The 25054-nt window shown below is 44.0% G+C and overlaps 2 protein-coding genes across 2 annotated transcripts in view; both read right to left on the bottom strand.

The window, feature by feature from the left end:
• LOC139407008 (transmembrane protein 242) overlaps positions 1 to 25054 on the bottom strand; it is a 407233-nt gene that overhangs the window by 83257 nt on the left and 298922 nt on the right. The window lies entirely within an intron of this gene.
• The window catches only part of LOC139407005 (serine/threonine-protein kinase D3-like), a 57191-nt gene that overhangs the window by 19566 nt on the left and 12571 nt on the right, over positions 1 to 25054 (bottom strand). The window contains exons 3-7 of the mRNA XM_071150243.1: positions 6843 to 6981; positions 4610 to 4741; positions 3984 to 4141; positions 1741 to 1933; positions 1469 to 1546 (exon numbers count right to left, since the gene is read on the bottom strand). Coding sequence (XP_071006344.1) covers positions 1469 to 1546; positions 1741 to 1933; positions 3984 to 4141; positions 4610 to 4741; positions 6843 to 6981 — 700 coding nt within the window. The remainder of the gene's footprint in view (positions 1 to 1468; positions 1547 to 1740; positions 1934 to 3983; positions 4142 to 4609; positions 4742 to 6842; positions 6982 to 25054) is intronic.

Raw genomic sequence — 25054 nt, 5'->3', positions numbered from 1 at the left:
TACTGCTTATTGGCTTGGCCCTTCCTGTATCCACTGTAGACACATACTGTACTTGTGAAAGAAGAGTTGGCTATAGTACATATCGTATGGGACTAGGCTAGCTGCTAACTACATGGGGAGTCAACACATTCAATGAACTGGAGGGGGCAGAAATGCTGCTAACTACATGGGGAGTCAACACATTCAATGTACGGGGGGGGGGGGGGGCAGAAATGCTGCTAACTACATGGGGAGTCAACCCATTCAATGTACGGGGGGGGGGGGGGCAGAAATGCTGCTAACTACATGGGGAGTCAACACATTCAATGTACGGGGGGGCAGAAATGCTGCTAACTACATGGGGAGTCAACACATTCAATGTACGGGGGGGGGGGGGGGGGGGGCAGAAATGCTGCTAACTACATGGGGAGTCAACACATTCAATGTACGGGGGGGCAGAAATGCTGCTAACTACATGGGGAGTCAACACATTCAATGCACGGGGGGGGGGGCAGAAATGCTGCTAACTACATGGGGAGTCAACACATTCAATGCACGGGGGGGGGGGGGGGGGGGGGGCAGAAATGCTGCTAACTACATGGGGAGTCAACACATTCAATGTACGGAGGGGGGGGGGGGGGTATAGAAATGTTGCTAACTACATGGGGAGTCAACACATTCAATGCACGGGGGGGCAGAAATGCTGCTAACTACATGGGGAGTCAACACATTCAATGCACGGGGGGGGGGGGCAGAAATGCTGCTAACTACATGGGGAGTCAACACATTCAATGTACGGGGGAGGGGGGGCAGAAATGCTGCTAACTACATGGGGAGTCAACACATTCAATGCACGGGGGAGGGGGGCAGAAATGCTGCTAACTACATGGGGAGTCAACACATTCAATGCACTGGGGGGGGGGCAGAAATGCTGCTAACTACATGGGGAGTCAACACATTCAATGTACGGGGGGGGCAGAAATGCTGCTAACTACATGGGGAGTCAACACATTCAATGTACGGGGGGGGGGGGGCAGAAATGCTGCTAACTACATGGGGAGTCAACACATTCAATGTACGGGGGGGGGGGGGGGGGGCAGAAATGCTGCTAACTACATGGGGAGTCAACACATTCAATGCACTGGGGGGGGGGCAGAAATGCTGCTAACTACATGGGGAGTCAACACATTCAATGCACTGGGGGGGGGCAGAAATGCTGCTAACTACATGGGGAGTCAACACATTCAATGTACGGAGGGGGGGCAGAAATGCTGCTAACTACATGGGGAGTCAACACATTCAATGTACGGGGGGGGGGCAGAAATGCTGCTAACTACATGGGGAGTCAACACATTCAATGCACTGGGGGGGCAGAAATGCTGCTAACTACATGGGGAGTCAACACATTCAATGCAATTCTGCTAAGTAAATAGTCGGGACAAGTTACGGAGGACATTGTAGGTTGCGATACCACTTGAGACAAACTCACCTCCGTTAAAGGAAACCTCACCGAGGCAGTCTCTTGGTATCTTGGCCGCACATCTCTTATGGCAGTTAAATTTGCAATCTGAAAACACATAGATTTACCGTTCAACGGCAAGTTCAGTCATTGGGAAATCGACCAGCTCTGTGATGATGGCATATTGATGTGCATTATCTTCATTTGTGTTGAATTCTTCTTTTCAGTATGGTATCAACAAACTCTTCAAGCTACTGGAAATACTACGACATTGAATCCATCCGACACAATATGCAGCTCACCTTTGCACTGCATGCCCTGACGGAACAGGCCCTTGAGCAGGCGTTTGCAGTACTGGCAGATGGTTGGTCTGGTGTAGGTGTGCACTGAGAAGGTGTGAGGCACCTTGACCCGTCCCAGCACCATCTTCTCCATCCAGATAGGTCTGCCGCTTAACAGGCTGTTACGCTTCCCTGCCCCCAGGAGAGGGCGCAGCTGAGGGAGCGAGAGAGAGCGATAGAGAGTGAGAGAGAGAGAGAGAGAGAGAGAGAGAGAGAGAAAGACAGAGAGACAGAGAGAGAGACAAAGAGAGACACAGAGAGAGAGAGAGAGTGAGTGTGTGTCAATGCATGCATGCTTGTGTGTGTGTCTTGAAGAGCCGGAAGCTGTACATAGTGCTACAACCAGCAGTAGTGGAAAGTGGAGCAGCAGCAGCACAGATATAGTGTCCCGAAAAGCGGCATATTCCCTATATAGTGCACTTATTTTGAACAAAGCCAGTATGCGCGTCCCCCTACCTCTTCCTGAGACAAAGAAGAGACACAGAGAGAGAGAGAGAGACACAGAGAGAGAGAGAGAGAGAGAGAGAGAGAGAGAGAGACACAGAGAGAGAGAGAGAGAGAGAGAGAGAGAGAGACACAGAGAGAGAGAGAGAGAGAGACACAGAGAGAGAGAGAGAGAGAGACACAGAGAGAGAGAGAGAGAGAGACACAGAGAGAGAGAGAGAGAGAGAGAGAGAGACACAGAGAGAGACACAGAGAGAGAGAGAGAGAGACACAGAGAGAGCGAGAGAGAGAGAGAGAGAGAGAGAGAGAGAGACACACAGAGAGAGACACAGAGAGAGACACAGAGAGAGAGAGAGAGAGACACAGAGAGAGCGAGAGAGAGAGAGAGAGACACAGAGAGAGACACAGAGAGAGACACAGAGAGAGACACAGAGAGAGAGAAAGACAGAGAGAGAGACAGAGAGAGAGACAGAGATAGACAGAGAGAGAGAGAGAGAGAGAGAGAGAGAGAGACAGAGATAGACAGAGAGAGAGAGAGAGAGCGCGTGAGGACAACAGAGAGAAAGAGAGGGTGAAGGGGGAGGTAGCCACAATGGCATAAAAGGAAGGAAAAGGATAACAGCACAAGAAAAAGAAAGATAAAAATCGTAAAAAATAAGAAAATCATACCAGACATTACTGTACTGTAGCCTATGTTGTACTGTCTTAATAAACTGTCAAGTTCTGAATAGCATCTCATGGCACTGAAAGGATGTTATTGTACAGAATCTTAAGTGACGCCTCCTTTAGAAAGGCACTGGCCACACGACCCGGAGAGAAGTAGCCGGTGTAAAAGTTCATTTTGAATGATCTTCAGATATGGACATTAAAGGCCAATATTTCATTGGGCAACAGTGAATAGAGCTTTTGAGAAGGCTTTGTTTCATCAGCCTTGACTGGGAGGCAGCAGAGTCAATAACGCTGTCTGCTTTGTGCCTCTTAATAGACTGTGGCCAGGATTCCATCCTATTGTGCAGGGCATTGTCAGCCATATGCACTGTAATACACCCTGGATTGAACCCCGGACTGGTGGTAATATTAAACACGACTATAAACTTAACTGACCAGAACTAAAGTGCACATTAGTCTAATATTTTCAGACACAAATTGTGTGGGAAAGGAAATAATCATGAGTGGGGTTTTGTTTAGCAAATGACTACTTACTGAACGGGAGAAAAGTGGATATGAAAAACAATCCTTTGTACAGTATGTTTAGATGGTCCGATACTGCGTGAGGAGGGATTGAAAAGGCTTTATGAAAGTGATTCACATGAAGGGCCTTGTTTCTTCAGTAAATTGGCCCCTGGGTTTTGGTATGTATACACAGCGTTTTGACGTAAACACTCTCTTCATGCTCCCAACTATTAATTGGCCAGCCTGAATGGAAAACATTTTGGTTTGCCTGAAGCTATTGCTCCTGACTGAGTTTAACTTGTGTGACTGTCTGTGTAGAGAAAGTGTCTGTGTCTGTGTGTGTGTGTGTGTGTGTGTGTATGTGTATGTGTATGTGTATGTGTGTGTGTGTGTGTGTGTGTGTGTGTGTGTGTCAATGCATGCATGCTTGTGTGTGTGTCTTGAAGAGCCGGAAGCTGTACATAGTGCTACAACCAGCAGTAGTGGAAAGTGGAGCAGCAGCAGCACAGATATAGTGTCCCGAAAAGCGGCATATTCCCTATATAGTGCACTTATTTTGAACAAAGCCAGTATGCGCGTCCCCCTACCTCTTCCTGGGGTGTAGGGACGTGTTCAATGGGAGCTGGGCGGGGGACTGACAGCACGGCTCCAGGCAGGGACACGTTGGACAGCCGTCTCTTCCTCACCCCGCTGCAGTTGTTAGGGATCTTAAAGGCACAGCGCTTGTGGTAGTTCAGCCCACATCCTATAGGGGAGGCACAGTACTTAGTAACCATACCTACATGTCTCTGTCTCTGTCTTTCTCTCTCTCTCTCGACACAGAGTTAGGTCGTGTACAGAGCATTCCTGTACTGAGTATCCAGGTGAACGTTCAGTGTTGTTTCACTCTTCTATCAGGTTACATATGGTGAATAACTCTCTCGTCTGACAATCATCTGCTCCACAAAGCGTTACAAGAGCCCATCGACTGCTTGGCATCACCACAATGAGATCCACTCAAAGGCTGTTCTGATCAGGACTTCAAAGCTGTCCTCTCTGAAAAAGCAGGAAGCCCCAGTCTATCAAGACATCCTGCTGTACAATTCCCCAGGCTTTTGATTCGGGCCCATGTGAGCCAGGGCCTTGATTTGAGGTGAAGCCCAGGTCAAGAGGGAAGTGACTGGGATCAAAGCAGCTAGGCTAGGGTGGCACGGGTGGCAGGGTACAGACTTACCTTCACATTTGAGGCCCTGTCGGACCAGGCCCCACAGCATCTCCCCACAATCATCACAGAAAGCCGGGGCCTTGTAGGAGTGCACGTACAAGGCATGGGGACGGATCTGGAAGTCCTCAACAGTGGCCAGAGCTGAGACACACACGCACATACACACTGGATTACTGTACTGCAGGAAAAACACATTAACAACGAAGTGAGACATGCATTTATATGAATAACAGAGGAAATACATTTAGATATGAGATGAGACACGATCAAACCATTAGCACCATTACGAGGCAATGATTTAGCAGAAAGCCAAAACAAATCTCACCAATCCTACACGACCGCCACTAAAGGCTTGGAAGATGACAATCATAACGACTTCCATCAAACCCACTTAAAAGCACAACTCACGTTGTTATGTTTCAGAGAAATGCGTCATTTTTCTTTCAAGTTTTGATCCAGAGTGCTTTTTGTTGCCTTTCAGATGGAGGACTAAAACAGGTGAATGTCATCGTGTCCCCCAACTTGGTTAATGTGACATAGGCTGTGTCCTCCACTAACACTTTTGACCGCAGTTGACTATAATGAATACGGTGTCATTTGGGACGTAGAAGGTTCATTTCAGGGCATTAATGTACTGCTGGGTGATGTGCCTGTTCTCTAACCGATGGATATTCCTGTGAGGGCAAAAATGTGCTTGAAGTCTTGCCACCTTTGCTCGGTCCGACCATTCATTACATGTCCACTTTCCAAGCAAAGGAATTTACCGCTCATAAGCCCCCCCCCCCCCCCCACCCCCTCTCTATCTTTAAAAAAAAATCAATAGGCGAACATGAAGGCCACCTTCGAACCAAGTGGTTGTAATGAACAACAGCGCCATAGCAACCACATTCCCAGTGGGCACACAAACAATCCAGACAGCATTCACGAAAGAGCATTCTGCCCCTAGAGAGAAACACACAGATCTCGTATTGAACAAGGTTTTCTAGATGTCATACAATATATTCACAAGACTACACATGACCTTAATCTGACAATGACTAGGTGGAGACAGGTGTGTAAAGGGCATGAGAAGCATTCCCCAGCTCACAATCGACGTCCTCATCGATCACGGAGAGAAACAGCAAGTGCAGAAATAACAAGCGCACGACTTTGAGCTGGTAGCCAACCCGAAATCTGCCAGGGCCTCCCTCTGAGAGAGACCTTGCTCAGACCGAGCAGAGCAGAGTTGTGTGGAGTTTGGGACCGGAGCCCAACAAGCCACGAAACAAAAGGAGAGGTGTCAAAGGAAGTTGAAAGGGATCTGAACCGAGCTGAACTGAGCTGCCAGAGAGGAACTCAGCAGGCCTGTCTGTCTGTGCAAAACCAGAGAGGAACTCAGCAGGCCTGTCTGTCTGTGCAAAACCAGAGAGGAACTCAGCAGGCCTGTCTGTCTGTGCAAAACCAGAGAGGAACTCAGCAGGCCTGTCTGTCTGTGCAAAACCCGAGAGGAACTAAGCAGGCCTGTCTGTCTGTGCAAAACCAGAGAGGAACTCAGCAGGCCTGTCTGTCTGTGCAAAACCAGAGAGGAACTCAGCAGGCCTGTCTGTCTGTGCAAAACCAGAGAGGAACTCAGCAGGCCTGTCTGTCTGTGCAAAACCCGAGAGGGGAAAAGATGTTTTGTCTTTTATCCAGGGCACGCAGGGTAGCAGGCGATGTCTATGAAGCGACTGAAAGAGGAGTAAGACTCAAGCAGCGTATCATCACTCTCATCAACACTACTGACTGACTGTGGGGCCCAGCTGCACCAAAAACAAGCAGAGGATGAGGAAGTGGTCTGGGGTTGAGTCTTGTGTGGTTGGCTGCGAATTCACACGTTTCTTCTCATGTGTTGAAATTCAACATGAATACTACTCTGGGGTGTGCCGCTGTTCAGGTGCTGGTTGAGTTTCACACATATGACTGTCAACAACAGACCACAAGACACTGTCACAGGAAATGAGTACGTCCACCGAAAATGTTGCGGGTGCATCTTGGGTCGGGCCGAGAATACATGGGGGTGACATAGGGCCTACATAGTAGCTACACAGGACAGATCTAGGGTGTACACAAGGAGAGAACATGGATTTGAACGGGTTTCAGGGTACACAAAGCGATCGGCGTACCACATAAAGCACCCTCCTAAATATCAACTTTTCCCGACATCAACTTCTTCAACCCGCTATCAACTTCATCGCTTGTGACAAGGAGTATCTCAGACCCTCACCGGAGAGGACCACCTCGATCAGGTCTCCCTCATGGATGTCCTCCGCTGACGACAGCCTCTGCAGGATGTTCTCCGAAGTCAGGTCATGGCGGAACAGAAGGATCTTGTCGTACATGCCAAAGAATCCACACTCCGGGAACTGGGGAGAAGAAGAAGAGCAAGAGCTATTACAGGTGTGTTTAGTTCACACAACGTGTCACTGTGACGTATCTATCAGGGGTTTGGGACCAAAATAATTCATTTTGGTTTCCGAGCAGAAGCCCTATTTATTTTGTTCTGTTCCAGTAAAGTCAAGTTCAGTCAAGTTCTGAAACGGTTCAAGCCCCCTCAAAAAGTAACGGTTCATATAGTTTGTTTTTGTACCCGGTGAAATCCACCTCGTTTTTTTTGACATCTAGCTCCTTCATTTGCTCCACCAACTCGTGCGGATAGAGCAGCTTGCTATGGAACGGGTAAGCTACTTGTTCACGTTTGATGGACAGATAAGTGCAGGCGCGAGACGCAACTGACATTTCACAGGTGGGGAGAGAGCCCGGTGTAGACATGGAGGGGGCGTGGCTTGAAGCGGCTGAGCATCATGGCATGAAGTGAATTGGAATGGGTTTAGGCTATTACTATTACAACTGTATTACAGAGTTATATACCAGACATTGGGGAATATTTGTGGACCAAAAAAGAAGCGTTATTAAGCGGTTCTCAAGATCTGAAAATAACGGTTCCATTCTGGAACACTAGAGATCACTTTCCTTCCCAGCTCTGTTTGCGCTACACATTTTTTTGAGGTTCTCTTTCGGTTTTCGGTTCTGTTCCCTGCACTGGTTCCAACCCCTAGTATGTATGACTCAGGCCTGAGATTCTCCATTAAAATTACTTTTTAGTCCAGGATTAGGTTAAAGCATATAAAGGCATTCCAATTTGACATAACCTTTCGGGGGGGGATTATGGATGGGGCCCTTGTAGGCCTACACCACCAGCAAGAAACGAGTGAAGAGCAGTTTGCATGGAGTGTGTGTGCAACAGCCAGCCAGGCAGCACAGAGAGAGTGACAGCAGGAAATTGAACCCACAGGCTCCGGAGCTGCAGCAATTAATCTCCTCTAGTCATGAATTATGCCTGTGGTCCTGTCACTGACACCCTGCTGCCATTAGCCGTCCGTCCTGCTCTGTCTCCCCTACGCTACAGCCCAAAACAATATGACACCCAACTGACAAGACCCATAACACATTCCGGACCCAAACAATCTGCCAGCAGCCACTGACCTGATGTGCTAGCTAGTACACCGCATTCCAAGCAGCTTGTCACTGACACTATCCTACTACAACACAACACACCACACCACAAGCCAACCGACCCAGTTCAATCCAACAGCATACAGAGGAAATCAGAAGCAATATGCCACCACTTGACATACTGAACTACTGACTACAAGGCAATGTGACCCCAGAATCATACATTGCCGTAAAATATGCATATGCAGGCCTCCGTCAAGTAGTTGCCCATGAAGAAAAAAAACACATAGGCCTGTGTATGTCGCCACGCAAAAGACTGCTTCGTGCCTTTAAGGGTCCCTTTCCGATTGACCTCCGCTTACAGTAAAAATCTATCTGTAGAAAAGTATTGAAGGCAAATAAAATGTGTATATGTAAAAGCCAGTGTCATTTATATTTCAGGAAAAACTTTATTGCCACATCAACAACAGACAGCCATCCACCCAGAAGACAGGAAGCTGTATCTGTAGGAGTCTAAATCGGACAGTTAATCTGACTCCACCATCCGCAATAGAGATACTGTACATGCAAATCAGACCAACCCCAACAAGACAAACAAGGAAGTGAGCTGTCCTTTGTCTATCCTATCGGAACGAAGTATTGAGGTCTCCTATTGGATGGAGCCTGCAGGGAATAATGTAAATCTGACGCGCAACAGGGTGGATGACTGTTTATGGTTCATCCCTCAACGTGATGCGCTCCCCACGTATTTTATGTCAGACATAGGGCCAAACCTCATGTTAGGCTTAAGGATCAAGGAAATCTAATCGTGATTCAATATTATGCAATTGAAAGATTATTATCTTGGGCCAATAAAGGCAACCCAAATCTCAGGATCTATCTAATCAGACCCATGAGACGATTGGTGGTCATAAGGTGCATCACGACATGACATCGTTTTTATGTTGGTGCCATTAAAAAATAAAAAAAATAAAAAAAACACACGTACTCGCGTAGCATGCATCAATCTGTCTGCAAATCCACACACTGTACCCGCCTCAACCATCAACAACTTTTTCGGTTCTTCGACTCACATAAGGAAGTAAGGAATGAGCACCACACAGACACTGTACATTATATCAAAGAAATCAAGAGCTTCCGCTGCTTCGTTTAACGCCTCCATTGTCAACAGTGGCCCCACTGTCTGTTTGGTGAACACAATCTTACAGAGTGTGACTAAGCAGCAATAGCTCAGCAGCGATGATGTGAACTCACGTGGAAACAGCTGATCCCGTCTTTGTGCTAAACCACTATTAACCCGAGATGAACTCTTGCATGCACACGATCCCCTCGTCCACACTCTCTCGATGTATTATCACACTGTCAGCAGTCTTTAAAAAACTCGTATTGCGGCGGGCCAAATCACAGGGTCGCAGAGTGTCTTGTTAGTCTCAAACAAATCCACTTTGAAACAAAAGTATACACCATGTCAGACATGTCAGACATAGAGCTGAAATGTATTACATTTGAGTTTGCATTCTTATATGACACTTTATATACGTCAAAGAAGACTGAAATATAACAAAACCGTTTGACATAGAAACACCGGATTTAGGTCATTTAAAAAAAAAAACTAATGCTTATTCATTATAAAATAATGACACATATGAATAACATTCCACCCATGAGGCTACTAGTCATTTGACTGCAGAAAAGCGCCACAGAGGGTTTTCTAACGACCGTCTACTCCGTCCGCCATGCCAGGAAGACGTTTTATTTAACAGGATGGAACCACTGAGGAGAGATAGAGGTCTGGGTCATGTCTTAACCCTCACCTTCATCCTCCACCTCGTCCCCAAGCTGGCCCCCGCTCTGCTCGGCTCGGCTACCCAGGAACCACAGTCAGAGCAGACCAGGCTGAGCAGCAGCGCGGGCCTCGTCCCCGTGTAGGATGCCTGCGTTATGTAAATCCATCTAAACAGCTGGGCTTCACCGCCCCGTCCCATCGTACTACCACTAATCTCCACAGCACTCATATGCCATTATCTGAGCCCATTGACTAAGTAAGTCTCTATCGAGGGCAAATTGTCTGACTCCAAGGGTGGAAGTAGCGCAGGTTCACGTCAGAACATCCGGAGCAGAGAAGGCGATGCCTCGTATCGTTTAGGGTCAGGTTTGTATTTTTTTCTGTGTTACAACACTCTAAAAGAGTCCCCTCTCTCAAAAGCACTGACTCACGAGTCTTTGGTCAGGTTGGGGTACTTTGTGTTACAGAGGTTGCGAAAGAGAATGCGCCGGCTTGTCAGTATCAGTCATCTGTAAAAATATAAATAAATAAATACAAATCCTACACTGCAAAGCCAAGCCTGCATGTGGGCTAAATCAGGGTCTCGTAGAATGTTTCTTGGTAGTCTTAAACAGATCTACTTTGAAACAAAAAGACACACCGCGCACAGACGTTGAAATATATTCCATTTTTTTTTGAGTTTGCATCCCAATAGTACAGTTCATACACACCACAGAAGACTGAAATATAACAAAACCGTTTGACATAGAAACACCGGATTGTCTGCGTTAGATTTGTTCTTATGTGGATTCATTATGAAACGATGAAACAATATTAATAACATTCCACCCATGAGGCCATTAGAGGGTGATTTGGTCATTTAACTGCAGGAAAGGAATACGTATGATGAGTGTGTGAGGGGATGTATATTTCCTGCTGTGTGTACATATTGTGCGGAAGATACAGCAAATGCAGAACCGGCTGAAGTTGCAACAGAGCCTTGGGAAATCGGTGTGCATAATAGGACACCACGGAACATCGGCCGTCATTTTCTGTTAGTTTACAAAAAAAAGAATCGCCGCCGTTCGACATCTTTACCGTGTACCGCTGACGCTTGTTATGTCTTGTTCTTTTAAAGTCTGAAAAACACACAGCCGTTTTACCCCCTTATTATAAGCCAACCTCTTATCAAGCCTTTAATACTCGACCAATCAGTGTGCTGGGTGAGCAGAGAGGCTCTGGATAGGGCAGCCCAATAGGAAACAGAAAGGTAAACAGCTATTTGCTTGTTTTTCTGCACCCTACCGATCTGTCACCCCACTAGAACACTTAGCATAGAACAACAGGAAGTACGGCTGAGTGGGCCAAGGTCGCCATGACATCCAGAGCCCCGTCGTCAAGCAGTGGGCCTCGTTCATTTGGATGGCCAAGGCGAAATGAATAATTACAAGGGACACTCCCCTTTTTTTTGTTATTTTGAAGGGGGGAAAATATTGTTTTTTGTCTCTCAGTGCCAGAACATCTTCAATCACCATTACAGCAATTTACTTCTGAAGCTGAATTGAACTTGAAAATGAACCTCAATGTATCAGTGGTCATGAAGCTAGGTGGTCAGCTTGACTATATCCAACCATGTAACCGTGCTACTGCTAAACAAAGCCTTTATCTATTCACGTCGACTACAAAGGTAGACAGGCGGTATTCATTGCTATTTTATCATAGCACATGATGGCCGTGAATGCAGTAGTAACCACGAAGATACATGGTACTAACCCAACCCTGGTGCTTTGAGACAGAAAAAACAGGTTTTTTTTTATACAATGGATACTTTTATAAGAGGCAGATCAAATCCAATCTATGTACTCGTAAAAAAAACACACATGGCCACATTGAAATAATCCCCCGAACCAGACAAACAGAGAGGCTTAGAATATGTACTACACTACTTTAGACCGGGGCCCATAGGTATAGTGCGCCACATAGGGAATATGTCACCATTTGGGATGCAGACAGTGGCCTTTATCTCCATTGGTTTCACCTGTGATCATGAACAGAGTTAGCATTAGGCTAGTACCATCTGTCTGCATAACAATGCCAACCGTTAAGGCTCCCTGCGGACACACGTACTGTTCGAATGTACACAACTGCTCTGGTCTATCATCACGAAAACATCTTGTGTCTTGAGCTACCTTCATTTAACATGACACCAACATGACCTCTAGTCCCTGAGAGAGGGTGTGTGTGTGTGTGTGTGTGTGTGTGTGTGTGTGTGTGTGTATACAGTATGTGTGTGTGTGTGTGTGTGTGTGTGTGTGTGTATACACAGTATGTGTGTCATTCACACAAAGCTTTCAGGCATGTGAGCATTACATAAAACTGTATGCTGTTAACATCAGGAGTCAGTCCCAATACCATTACAGCTGGAGTTTACAGTAACTGTCCAATGTTTCCAGATTTCTTTGGCCTTATAATTAATTACAACAAGAGTGAAATACTTTTACTTCCATTAAGTATGTTAAAAAAATAAGCTGTTCTGTGTTGGAATGGGGTGGGCGTATCCCAACAACAGAATGGCGTGGGCGTATAACGGTCATTCAAAATATTTATGCGAGTAGGGCCTCCCGGGTGGCGCAGTGGTTAAGGGCGCTGTACTGCAGCGCCAGCTGTGCCATCAGAGTCCCTGGGTTCGCGCCCAGGCTCTGTCGTAACCGGCCGCGACCGGGAGGTCCGTGGGGCGACGCACAATTGGCCTAGCGTCGTCCGGGTTAGGGAGGGATTGGTCGGTAGGGATCTCCTTGTCTCATCGCGCACCAGCGACTCCTGTGGCGGGCTGGGCGCAGTGCGCGCTAGCCAAGGTTGCCAGGTGCACGGTGTAGCCTCCGACACATTGGTGCGGCTGGCTTCTGGGTTGGATGCGCACTGTGTTAAGAAGCAGTACGGCTGGTTGGGTTGTGTATTGGAGCATTCAAGCCTTTGTCTCTCCCGAGCCCGTACGGGAGTTGTAGCAATGAGACAAGATAGTAGCTACTACAACAATTGGATACCACAAAATTGGGGAGAAAAAAGGGGTAAAAATCAACAACAAAAAAATTAAAAAATATATTTATGCGAGTAGACCGCTGATTGGCCTTCTCATCATCCTCTACGAGGAAATAGCAAACATTTTTGAAACCGCCATACGTTTGAGGTGGGGGGGGGGGGGTTCTCCAATTTATGCTTTGGCCACAATAGGATGAGTCAACAACATTATTTGGATGTGAATTAACAAAATCGGAACATTTACTTACCAGTGAGATCTTCACTGGAAAGTTACTTTAACAGTGCATTCCCATCTTTATGACCATCAGTTACCCTCATATTGTACACTATACATACAGGACACAGCTAATTTTTATCACAGTCATCTAACTTTTATTCATCCAGGGTTGTCTCACTCAATCATATGTCATCTACTCTGCAAGAGAACCCTGATCCTGGAGGGCAGCACGAAGAACTCTCAAGTTATCTCAGTCTTAGCAACTCTGACTAAATCGTGTAGATGAAGATTTGTGCAGGAAAGTGAGTTAAGCACACATATTCCAAGATCATATGGGATTCAGATCTCAACCAATAAGACAGGTATGAAGCGTGCAAATTCATTTCAGAATTTCCGAATGTCTACTGTAGGTAGAGCAAACCATTTGCCATGCATAGCCTAAAATATTATTGTTACCAAGTTACAAACCACATGTTCCTATGCAGAGGAAGTGCTGTAGTTTCTAGGAGGTACAGTGCCTTGCGAAAGTATTCGGCCCCCTTGAACTTTGCAACCTTTTGCCACATTTCAGGCTTCAAACATAAAGATATAAAACGTTATTTTTTTGTGAAGAATCAACAACAAGTGGGACACAATCATGAAGTGGAACGACATTTATTGGATATTTCAAACTTTTTTAACAAATCAAAAACTGAAAAATTGGGCGTGCAAAATTATTCAGCCCCTTTACTTTCAGTGCAGCAAACTCTCTCCAGAAGTTCAGTGAGGATCTCTGAATGATCCAATGTTGACCTAAATGACTAATGATGATAAATACAATCCACCTGTGTGTAATCAAGTCTCTGTATAAATGCACCTGCACTGTGATAGTCTCAGAGGTCCGTTAAAAGCGCAGAGAGCGTCATGAAGAACAAGGAACACACCAGGCAGGTCCGAGATACTGTTGTGAAGAAGTTTAAAGCCGGATTTGGATACAAAAAGATTTCCCAAGCTTTAAACATCCCAAGGAGCACTGTGCAAGCGATAATATTGAAATGGAAGGAGTATCAGTCCACTGCAAATCTACCAAGACCTGGCCGTCCCTCTAAACTTTCAGCTCATACAAGGAGAAGACTGATCAGAGATGCAGCCAAGAGGCCCATGATCACTCTGGATGAACTGCAGAGATCTACAGCTGAGGTGGGAGACTCTGTCCATAGGACAACAATCAGTCGTATATTGCACAAATCTGGCCTTTATGGAAGAGTGGCAAGAAGAAAGCCATTTCTTAAAGATATCCATAAAAAGTGGCGTTTAAAGTTTGCCACAAGCCACCTGGGAGACACACCAAACATGTGGAAGAAGGTGCTCTGGTCAGATGAAACCAAAATTGAACTTTTTGGCAACAATGCAAAACGTTATGTTTGGCGTAAAAGCAACACAGCTGAACACACCATCCCCACTGTCAAACATGGTGGTGGCAGCATCATGGTTTGGGCCTGCTTTTCTTCAGCAGGGACAGGGAAGATGGTTACAATTGATGGGAAGATGGATGGAGCCAAATACACACCATTCTGGAAGAAAACCTGATGGAGTCTGCAAAAGATCTGAGACTGGGACGGAGATTTGTCTTCCAACAAGACAATGATCCAAAACAGAAAGCAAAATCTACAATGGAATGGTTCAAAAATAAACATATCCAGGTGTTAGAATGGCCAAGTCAAAGTCCAGACCTGAATCCAATCGAGAATCTGTGGAAAGAACTGAAAACTGCTGTTCACAAATGCTCTCCATCCAACCTCACTGAGCTCGAGCTGTTTTGCAAGGAGGAATGGGAAAAAATGTCAGTCTCTCGATGTGCAAAACTCATAGAGACATACCCCAAGCGACTTACAGCTGTAATCGCAGCAAAAGGTGGCGCTACAAAGTATTAACTTAAGGGGGCTGAATAATTTTGCACGCCCAATTTTTCAGTTTTTGATTTGTTAAAAAAGTTTGAAATATCCAATAAATGTCGTTCCACTTCATGATTGTGTCCCACTTGTTGTTGATTCTTCACAAAAAAATACAGTTTTATATCTTTATGTTTGAAGCCTGAAATGTGGCAAAAGGTCGCAAAGTTCAAGGGGGCCGAATACTTTCGCAAGGCACTGTACATAGCGCTGAGTCTTCACAGCCCAACAACTGAGAGATACAAGTGTTGTTTTGATTCTCTCAAAGGCTCTTTGTGGAACAGAGGCAGGGAGTTTGTGCATTCCATTCTTCTGTTCTGAAATGGTAGCCATGAATCAGAAATGGAAGAACATTGTCTTGTACTTACTCTTCCATTTGGTCTTACTATTATTTCTGATCTGTGATGGTCTCATAAATTAGAAACAAACAACACACACATGAACACACACACACACAGAACAACACACACTCCATCGCAATCATACAAAAAAACACCCATCTGAGAACACCACCAGCAGCCAGCCCTCAGAGAGGCAGACTGAGAGTTCACCCAATCATTTCGAGATGGTTGGATGTGTAGAGAATATGTAAACACACTGACTGCAGCTTCTGACCTTGGTTGTGTCCCAAATGGCTTCCTGTTCCCTTTATAGTGCACTACGTTTGAACCGGGGCCCATGAGGCTCTGAGTGTATGTGGGAGTCTGAGAGGTAGCGTTCAGAAAATGCTTCGAGAAAAAATGCCATGGTTTAACTCGCTGCTGATAATTTCACACTGCATGGTGGACTGACTGTGTATAAAGAGGGTCCATATAAGACCAATGATTTGACTGTGTTTTAGCTCTAATCCATGACCTGTTTATGACTCTCGCCAGCATTCTTTTCACATGACAGAGCTCTTCCTGTGCCCTTCTTGCCCCCTTAAGGGAGGGGACTGTGTGTGTGTGTGTGTGTGTGTGTGTGTGTGTGTGTGTGTGTGTGTGTGTGTGTGTGTGTGTGTGTGTGTGTGTGTACTCATGAGTGTGCTGATATGTGTGTGCGCTGATATGTGTGACTGCAGAAAATGTCGTATCCCTGTAATTTATCTACAAAGGCTTCAATTCATGTCCTTAATCAGAGCCTTTGAAGGCTCAATAGAAACCAACAGTCCCCCCATCTTCCACGTTCGTTTCCTTCACCCATCTCACATTCTGAGACATAAAGATGCATTCATACAGCTCTTAGCAACTACTACCTTAATAGCGGTTCCCTTCTGTCACTCTTCATTCTTAGCCATCAGTAGTCATGGTTGTGACTCAGGAAGTCACTACTATGTCAGAGCAAGGCAGGCAGGCACTTTAGCCCACTGAGCCATACACACACCATACACAGAGCCACACAAAGTTCAGACCAGGGGAGGAGACGGGGCACACACAGACCGGTCACATCCACAGAAACTCACCCTACACCCTCTCCTCCAGCGGATATTAGTTCTCACCCCCCCCTTTCCACAGAGCAGAGGAGGAAGAGAAACAATCTATTCATCACCAGGGAGTTCTTTGGAACATAACTGCATGTCTACATCCCAAATGGCACCATATTCCCTACACAGTGCACTACTTTTAACCAGGGCCCATGGGATGATGGTCAAAAGTAGTGCACTATGTAGGGAACACGGTGGCATTTGGGAATAAGCCAGGAGAGTGATGGTGCTACGTGAATAGTTACGTTGCTATAAAAACACCAGAAAAAAAATCACGCTGTGGTTTTAATAGGAGTCACAGACAGAGATCAAGTGTCTTTGAAAATGTCTCTAAAAATGCAAATCTGTCAGCTCCTAAAACATCAAACTGAGCAATGCACTTTCATTTGATGTTACGTTTAGTTTGGACAATACCTTACGCTTCCTTGCTACCTGATTATCAGGATAGGTTAGTAAACAGTGCGAACACACACACACACACACCACACACAGAGACAAGCAGTATCCCAGGAAATGACTCCAGCAGGTCAGTATGCGAGGCAAATAATGTCAACATGCAGACTGACATAATGCCAAATGTCAACACGCCACAAACGTGTTGCAATACGTTCACTGCATATGATCAGGGAGGAGGACTGTGAACAATAAGGCACAAGAAGCAGTGCTGTGTCATGAATACAGTCACAGGTAAATGGCGTTGTTCTGCCTGACGCGATAGCGTTGGGTCAGTCAACCCATTTATCTGTGACTGTATTCATGATATAGTACTGCCTCGTGTGCCTTGTTGCTTTTATGAAATTGAAGAAATAATTAAATATTATTATTAAAAACATATTTTGTTAACTCTTTTGGGATAGGGGCAGCATTTTCACTTTTGGATGAATAGCGTGTCCAGAGTGAACTGCCTCCTACTCTGTCCCAGATACTAATATATGCATATTATTATTAATATTGGATAGAAAACACTCTGAAGTTTCTAAAACTGTTTGAATGATGTCTGTGAGTATAACAGAACTCATATGGCAGGCGAAAACCTGAGAAAAATCTAACAAGGAAGTGGGACATCTGAGGTTTGTAGTTTTTCAAAGTTTGGCCTACTGAATACACATTGAGATATGGATAAAGTTGCACTTCCTACGGCTTCCACTAGATGTCAACCGTCTTTAGAAACCTGAATGAGGATTCTACTATAAAGGAGGGGCTCATGAGAACTCTTTGAGTCAGTGGTCTGGCAGAGTGTCTCAGCTTCGTGACGCGCGCTCCCGACAGTGTTACCTCTCATTCCAGTGCTTTTCTTCAGACAAAGGAATTCTCCGGTTGGAACATTATTGATGTTTTATGTTAAAAACATCCTAAAGATTGATTCCATACATCGTTTGACATGTTTCTAAAGGACTGTATGGAACTTTGAGTTTTTGTCTGGACGAAGTGCCTGCGTCTCATGAAGATGGATTACTGGGCTGAACACGCTAACAACAAGTGGCTATTTGGACATAAATGATGGACTATATGGAACAAATCAGTCATTTATTGTCAAACTGGGATTCCTGGGAGTGCATTCTGATGAAGATCATCAAAGGTAAGGGAATATTTATGGTGTTATTTCCAGCTTCTGTTGACTCCAAAATGGAGGATATTCCTTTGGCTGTTTTGGGTTCTGAGCGCCGTTCTCAGATTATGCTTTTTCCGTAAAGTTTTTTTGAAATCTGACACAGCGGTTGCATCAAGGAGAAGTCTATCTTTAATTCTGTGAATAACAGTTGTATATTTTATCTTATTATTTATTATGAGTATTTCTGCAAAATCACAGGATGTTTTGGAATCAAAACATTACTGCATGTAACACGCCAATGTAAACAGAGATTTTTGGATATAAATATGCACATTATCGAACAAAACATACATGTATTGTGTAACATGATGTCCTATGAGTGTCATCTGATGAAGATCATCAAAGGTTAGTGATTAATGTTATCTATATTTCTGCTTTTTGTGACTCCTATCTTTGGCTGGGAAAATGGCTGTGTTTTTTTTACTTGGCTATGACCTAACATAATCATATTTCGCTGTAAAGCATTTTTGAAATCGGACACGATGGGTAGATTAACAAGATGTTTATCTTTCATTTGCTGTATTGGACTTGTTAATTAATGTGTGAAAGTTACACGTTAACGGGATGATATGACAACAGCCAGTGAAAGTGCAGGGCGCCAAATTCAAAACAACAGAAATCTCATAAATAAAATTCCTCAAACATACATGTATCTTATACCGTTTATTCTTGTTGTTAATCCCACCACAGTGTCCGATTTCAAATATGCTTTACAGCAAAAGCACCACAAACAATTATGTTAGGTCATCGCCAAGCCACAGAATAAACAAAGCCATTTTTCCAGTCAAAGATGGGATTCACAAAAAGCACAAATAGAGATAAAATGAATCACTAACCTTTGATGATCTTCATCAGATGACACTCATAGGACTTCCTTCCCGTTGGTAGGATATACGTGCTTTCAGTTCATCTCATTTATTTTCCAGCATTTGAACGTTGGCTAACAGTACGGATGGCAAGGGCAGAATAGCCAGTCGTCGCCTGATCCTCACAAGGCAACCCGATCTCTTTCCGCAAAATCTCAGTTTCTTTCTCAAGCAAATGACGGGGATGAAGGCCTGTTCGGGTGTTCGGAGTATATCCTTCCCGTCCGACTCATTAAAGAAACATTCTTAGTCCAATTCAAGGTGAGTAATCGCTGTTCTGATGTCCAGAAGTTCTTTTCGGTCATAAGAGACGGTAGCAGCAACATTATGTACGAAATAAGTTACAAACAGTGTGAAAAAACAAACAAAATAGCACAGTTGGTTAAGAGCCAATAAAAGAGCAGCCATCCTCTCCGGCGCCATCTTACAACAGGGACAGCTGACACAAGCTGCATTTTCATTTGTTTGAGCCTTTTTTAATTGCCATTTATTTGGATATGTCCATGATGTTGATGCGTGATTTTGCCTAGCTCAGAAAAAGTTGCCTGGTCTGGTCTGGGTCTAGTCTGGGCGCTATTCACTCTCTGTGTCTGGTACAGAGACTCAAAAATCGGAAAACATTGTTTTGGAGGTAGAACAGGCTTATATTAACCCCCGCTATACCAAACTAAATGCTGTTAAGATATATGCGAGTTAAGATAAATACAAGAGATGATTCGGACAGCAACATGAACACGATTATTCTTATGGCGGTCCAGTGATCATTTTCAGATGGAACTGTTTAGCAGGCATAGTGTGCCAGTGACGGCCAACACACCATGGCTTGGTACGCTGCTTTTCCAATCATCAACCATCCAAACAACAAGTTTTATAATGTCGTTTCTGTAATATCAGTGACATCACTGGCGCGAACAGTTGCTGTGGATACAGTTAAACAAACAACGTTCAATACCTACGGTGACCTCAGTCTCAGCAGGACTTGTTTCAACACCATAAATACCAGTGTAGTACAATGAACTGTCAATGTCTCATCTAGCGACAGATAGGTTCAGCCTTGATGCATCTATCCACTCTTACACCAAAGAGTATGTAATCACGAGTTAAGTAGGCTAAACTTATAGGTAGGGATGCAAATTAGACTTGAAAGCTTCAGTTGTCCCTGACTTTTTCAGCACGTTCAGCGGCATGGAATAACCTTTTCGTCCCATTAGGATGACATCACACAAGATACGGCACTCTCCACTTCCTCCTCTTCACCAGAGAACACAGCAGATACAGTGCCTTGCGAAAGTATTCGGCCCCCTTGAACTTTGCGACCTTTTGCCACATTTCAGGCTTCAAACATAAAGATATAAAACTGTATTTTTTGTGAAGAATCAACAATCATCACAATCATGAAGTGGAACGACATTTATTGGATATTTCAAACTTTTTTAACAAATCAAAAACTGAAAAATTGGGCGTGCAAAATTATTCAGCCCCCTTAAGTTAATACTTTGTAGCGCCACCTTTTGCTGCGATTACAGCTCGTAAGTCGCTTGGGGTATGTCTCTATCAGTTTTGCACATCGAGAGACTGACATTTTTTTCCATTCCTCCTTGCAAAACAGCTCGAGCTCAGTGAGGTTGGATGGAGAGCATTTGTGAACAGCAGTTTTCAGTTCTTTCCACAGATTCTCGATTGGATTCAGGTCTGGACTTTGACTTGGCCATTCTAACACCTGGATATGTTTATTTTTGAACCATTCCATTGTAGATTTTGCTTTATGTTTTGGATCATTGTCTTGTTGGAAGACAAATCTCCGTCCCAGTCTCAGGTCTTTTGCAGACTCCATCAGGTTTTCTTCCAGAATGGTCCTGTATTTGGCTCCATCCATCTTCCCATCAATTGTAACCATCTTCCCTGTCCCTGCTGAAGAAAAGCAGGCCCAAACCATGATGCTGCCACCACCATGTTTGACAGTGGGGATGGTGTGTTGCTTTTACGCCAAACATAACGTTTTGCATTGTTGCCAAAAAGTTCAATTTTGGTTTCATCTGACCAGAGCACCTTCTTCCACATGTTTGGTGTGTCTCCCAGGTGGCTTGTGGCAAACTTTAAACGCCACTTTTTATGGATATCTTTAAGAAATGGCTTTCTTCTTGCCACTCTTCCATAAAGGCCAGATTTGTGCAATATACGACTGATTGTTGTCCTATGGACAGAGTCTCCCACCTCAGCTGTAGATCTCTGCAGTTCATCCAGAGTGATCATGGGCCTCTTGCCTGCATCTCTGATCAGTCTTCTCCTTGTATGAGCTGAAAGTTTAGAGGGACGGCCAGGTCTTGGTAGATTTGCAGTGGTCTGATACTCCTTCCATTTCAATATTATCGCTTGCACAGTGCTCCTTGGGATGTTTAAAGCTTGGGAAATATTTTTGTGTCCAAATCCGGCTTTAAACTTCTTCACAACAGTATCTCGGACCTGCCTGGTGTGTTCCTTGTTCTTCATGATGCTCTCTGCGCTTTTAACGGACCTCTGAGACTATCACAGTGCAGGTGCATTTATACGGAGACTTGATTACACACAAGTGGATTGTATTTATCATCATTAGTCATTTAGGTCAACATTGGATCATTCAGAGATCCTCACTGAACTTTTGGAGAGAGTTTGCTGCACTGAAAGTAAAGGGGCTGAATAATTTTGCACGCCCAATTTTTCAGTTTTTGATTTGTTAAAAAAGTCTGAAATATCCAATAAATGTCGTTCCACTTCATGATTGTGTCCCACTTGTTGTTGATTCTTCACAAAAAAATACAGTTTTATATCTTTATGTTTGAAGCCTGAAATGTGGCAAAAGGTCGCAAAGTTCAAGGGGGCCGAATACTTTCGCAAGGCACTGTACATGATGCAGGTGAGGAACACTATAAGAGGTGGCTAGAAATCATTAACCCCTCCAGTTAGGAAATTACAATTACACTCTCCATTAACACGCTGCCTGCCAATGGACTGTAACGCACTTTAATGTAATAATCACTTAAAGCCTAGTGGATGAAACTCGGCTATTCTTAATGGGGATTGTATAAACGTGCCCTCGCCTGGCCACGGGGATAATCCTGTCCCAGTGCAGAACACCAGGGTGCGTCCTAAATGGCGCCATATTCCCTGGTCACTATGATAACTTCCCTTTACCAGAGAAAACTATGTGAAAAAAAACAAACAGAGTCCGCATCCTATATGACACTCTTTTCCCTAGATAGTGCACTACTTTTGACCAGAGCCCTATGGACCCTGGTCAAAAGTAGTGCACTATATGGGGAATAGGGTGCCATTTGGGACGTAACCCTGAAGAGAACTCAGTCCCCCTGTCTGTCCACATTCACATTGGAAGACGTGCCGTTCTTCTCCCTGGATAACGCCACAACCCTGCTATGCACACACTTATTTTTATTTATTTTTTAATTTTTTAAGAATAGACACCTTATGACATTTTTCATTACTTTTCATTCAAATATGGACATTTGCACTGCTGAATCTGGTGGTAGATTTGAAAACAATGAACAAACTACTTGGTTGTTCCGCGACAAATATGCTTAAAAGTCGTTACAGGGAGGGAGCCAAACATAAAACGGAAAGGATTGTAAAAACAGAACGTAAAAAAAGGCACGCAGGCTAAAGTATTTCATTAGCGCTACAGCTGTGTAACCATTACTCACCAGTGTCTGACTGTGGATCACTGTGCAGTGAACCAAGGGCAATTCCACAGTAACGTTTCTTTGTTTTTTGTTTATGCCAAACAAAAAGCGTTGATTTGAAAGTTTAAAAAAACCATGCAACTCTATGCACAAGGACTACTTTGAACAATTTACACTGAACATTTGACAAAAACACATTTACTGGAAGAACTGTACAGAATTTCGGTCAAATGTTAATACGACCCCGTTTTCCAAAAACTCTGTTACTCTGAATTACGCAGAAATAATGGGGTGTCAGCTATGACATGACACATTGAATTAGAAAAAAAAAACTATTTTGGTTATTAAAACTACAGTTAGTGAAGTGGATTTACACCCGGTAACATAATTGTGGTAACAGAATTTCATCATGTGTCCCTGATCTGTACTACACAGAAATGCATAATTATGGACTTGAATGTCCTTCTCTTCATGTTGATCTATCTAAATAGGTACACAAAGGAATAAATATGCGATATCCTCTTTTGCATTTTGGCCTATTATTCTACAAACTGGCTATTATTTTAATGAGCTCCGCCCTCAAACAAGACCAAATTTGGTTGCAACTCTGAACCAATCATAGAGGTCTATGTTTCACAAGTTTGGACATTAAAGCACAGCACAGTAGAGCTCAGTACAGCACAGCACAGCAGGGAACAGCAGTGTAGAGATGAGTAGAGGACAAAATCTGAACCAATCACGAACGTCTATGTTTAAGCCAAATCAAGACTGGACTAGACCAAAAATCGACATCCGTGGACGTTGAATTTAAAGCTGGTCTTGACCGTACCAAAGTTCAGTACAGTAGAGTACAATTAAGTAGAGTATAGTTCAGTACAGTAGAGTTCAGTAGAGTTGAGTACAGTACAGTATAGTTTAGTACAATACAGTACAGTACAATACAGTACATTATAGAGTACTCAACTCTACTATACTTCTGCATTGTAATACAACTTTCTAACTCCGCCCATAACTTTTGGACTTTCCCAGAAGGCATGGAAAATTGAGTCTTTTTTGTTTTGTTTTGTTGACTCCATTGTGCTGTAGAATTAGTGCATTTTGTATCTTGTATAATAAATTATAAACATACAGTTATACTGGATTAAGCATACATTTTCGTTAACTGTAATCTCGTTAGTTATGTTCCAACATTCCCTCCATCTTGTGCCAATATCAGTTCAAGTCCAATACGGTTTGTATAGCTTACATATGAATTAAATATTATCCTCTGACTCAAGATTGTTCTGATGTCCAAAATATTTCTAATCTACATTTTGTGATATAAAATGTTTAAGTTGCATGTATTTGAAAATATCTACATTGGTCAATTAAAGTTGTAATGTAAATAAATGTATTTCCTACTCCCAAGGCATTTATGGTTTATGGTTTCTATGCCTTTAGTTTTCCATGTGGACCAATTTATCCGTTAATTCTGGACAGCTATCCAAGGAATGTTCCATAAGGTTGTGTTTTTAGGGCTTGATATTGGTTTCTTGTCAAATACATTTCATTTTCTTAATTTACTGTGTCCTACTGTGCTTTCCACACTTGTGAAACGTAGTCGTCTATGATTGGTTAAGATCTGGTCCGATCCAAACTGGGACCAAATCTAAACCAATCATGAACGTCTATGTTTGGACCAAATCAAGCCCAGTACGGAACAAAAATCGACATCTGTGGACGTTGAAATTAAAGCTGAAAAACCAAAAACTGTTTCTGTGGATAGGGTGGACTGACCAAATTTCAACTGCTTTTCAATGTCCGGTGCTAGTTGGCGCTCAGTGGGTAAGGATGCTGGTTACAGTAAATGGAAAGAGAGGGGGCAGTAAGAGGTGGAGAGAGAGAGAGAGAGAGAGAGAGAGAGAGAGAGAGAGAGAGAGAGTGGGAGAGTGGGAGAGTGAGAGAGTGAGAGAGTGAGAGAGAGAGAGAGAGAGAGAGAGAGAGAGAGAGAGAGAGTGGGAGAGTGGGAGAGTGAGAGAGTGAGAGAGAGAGAGAGGAGAGAGAGAGGGAGAGAGAGAGAGAGAGAGAGAGAGAGAGAGAGAGAGTGTGAGAGTGAAAGGGAGGGGTTGTCCAGACTGTTTTCACTTGCTTTGACCACCAGACGACAGACAGTTATGATTTGAAAATAACAGTATGCCAGTGGAAGGGAGGACAGTAGCAGGTGACCCAACTGTATTTTGTGACTAATAGTTCTCATTGTAGCCAATTCAATTGCAGTAATTCCGTTACAGATTTTTCTGAAATTCCATTATCAATTTGGTAACATATTTTTTTGTTGTTTAATCACTTAATAAATCATTCATAAACCAAATCGATATCAGTAAAAACACTAACTAATTGTTCTGTGAACATTCATGATCCTCCCCATCTTAAAGATA

Source organism: Oncorhynchus clarkii, chromosome 4 (genome assembly GCF_045791955.1).
Source record: "Oncorhynchus clarkii lewisi isolate Uvic-CL-2024 chromosome 4, UVic_Ocla_1.0, whole genome shotgun sequence".
NCBI lineage: Eukaryota > Metazoa > Chordata > Actinopteri > Salmoniformes > Salmonidae > Oncorhynchus > Oncorhynchus clarkii.
Note: the sequence above shows the minus strand (reverse complement) of the source record. Positions and strands in the feature narration are given on the sequence as shown.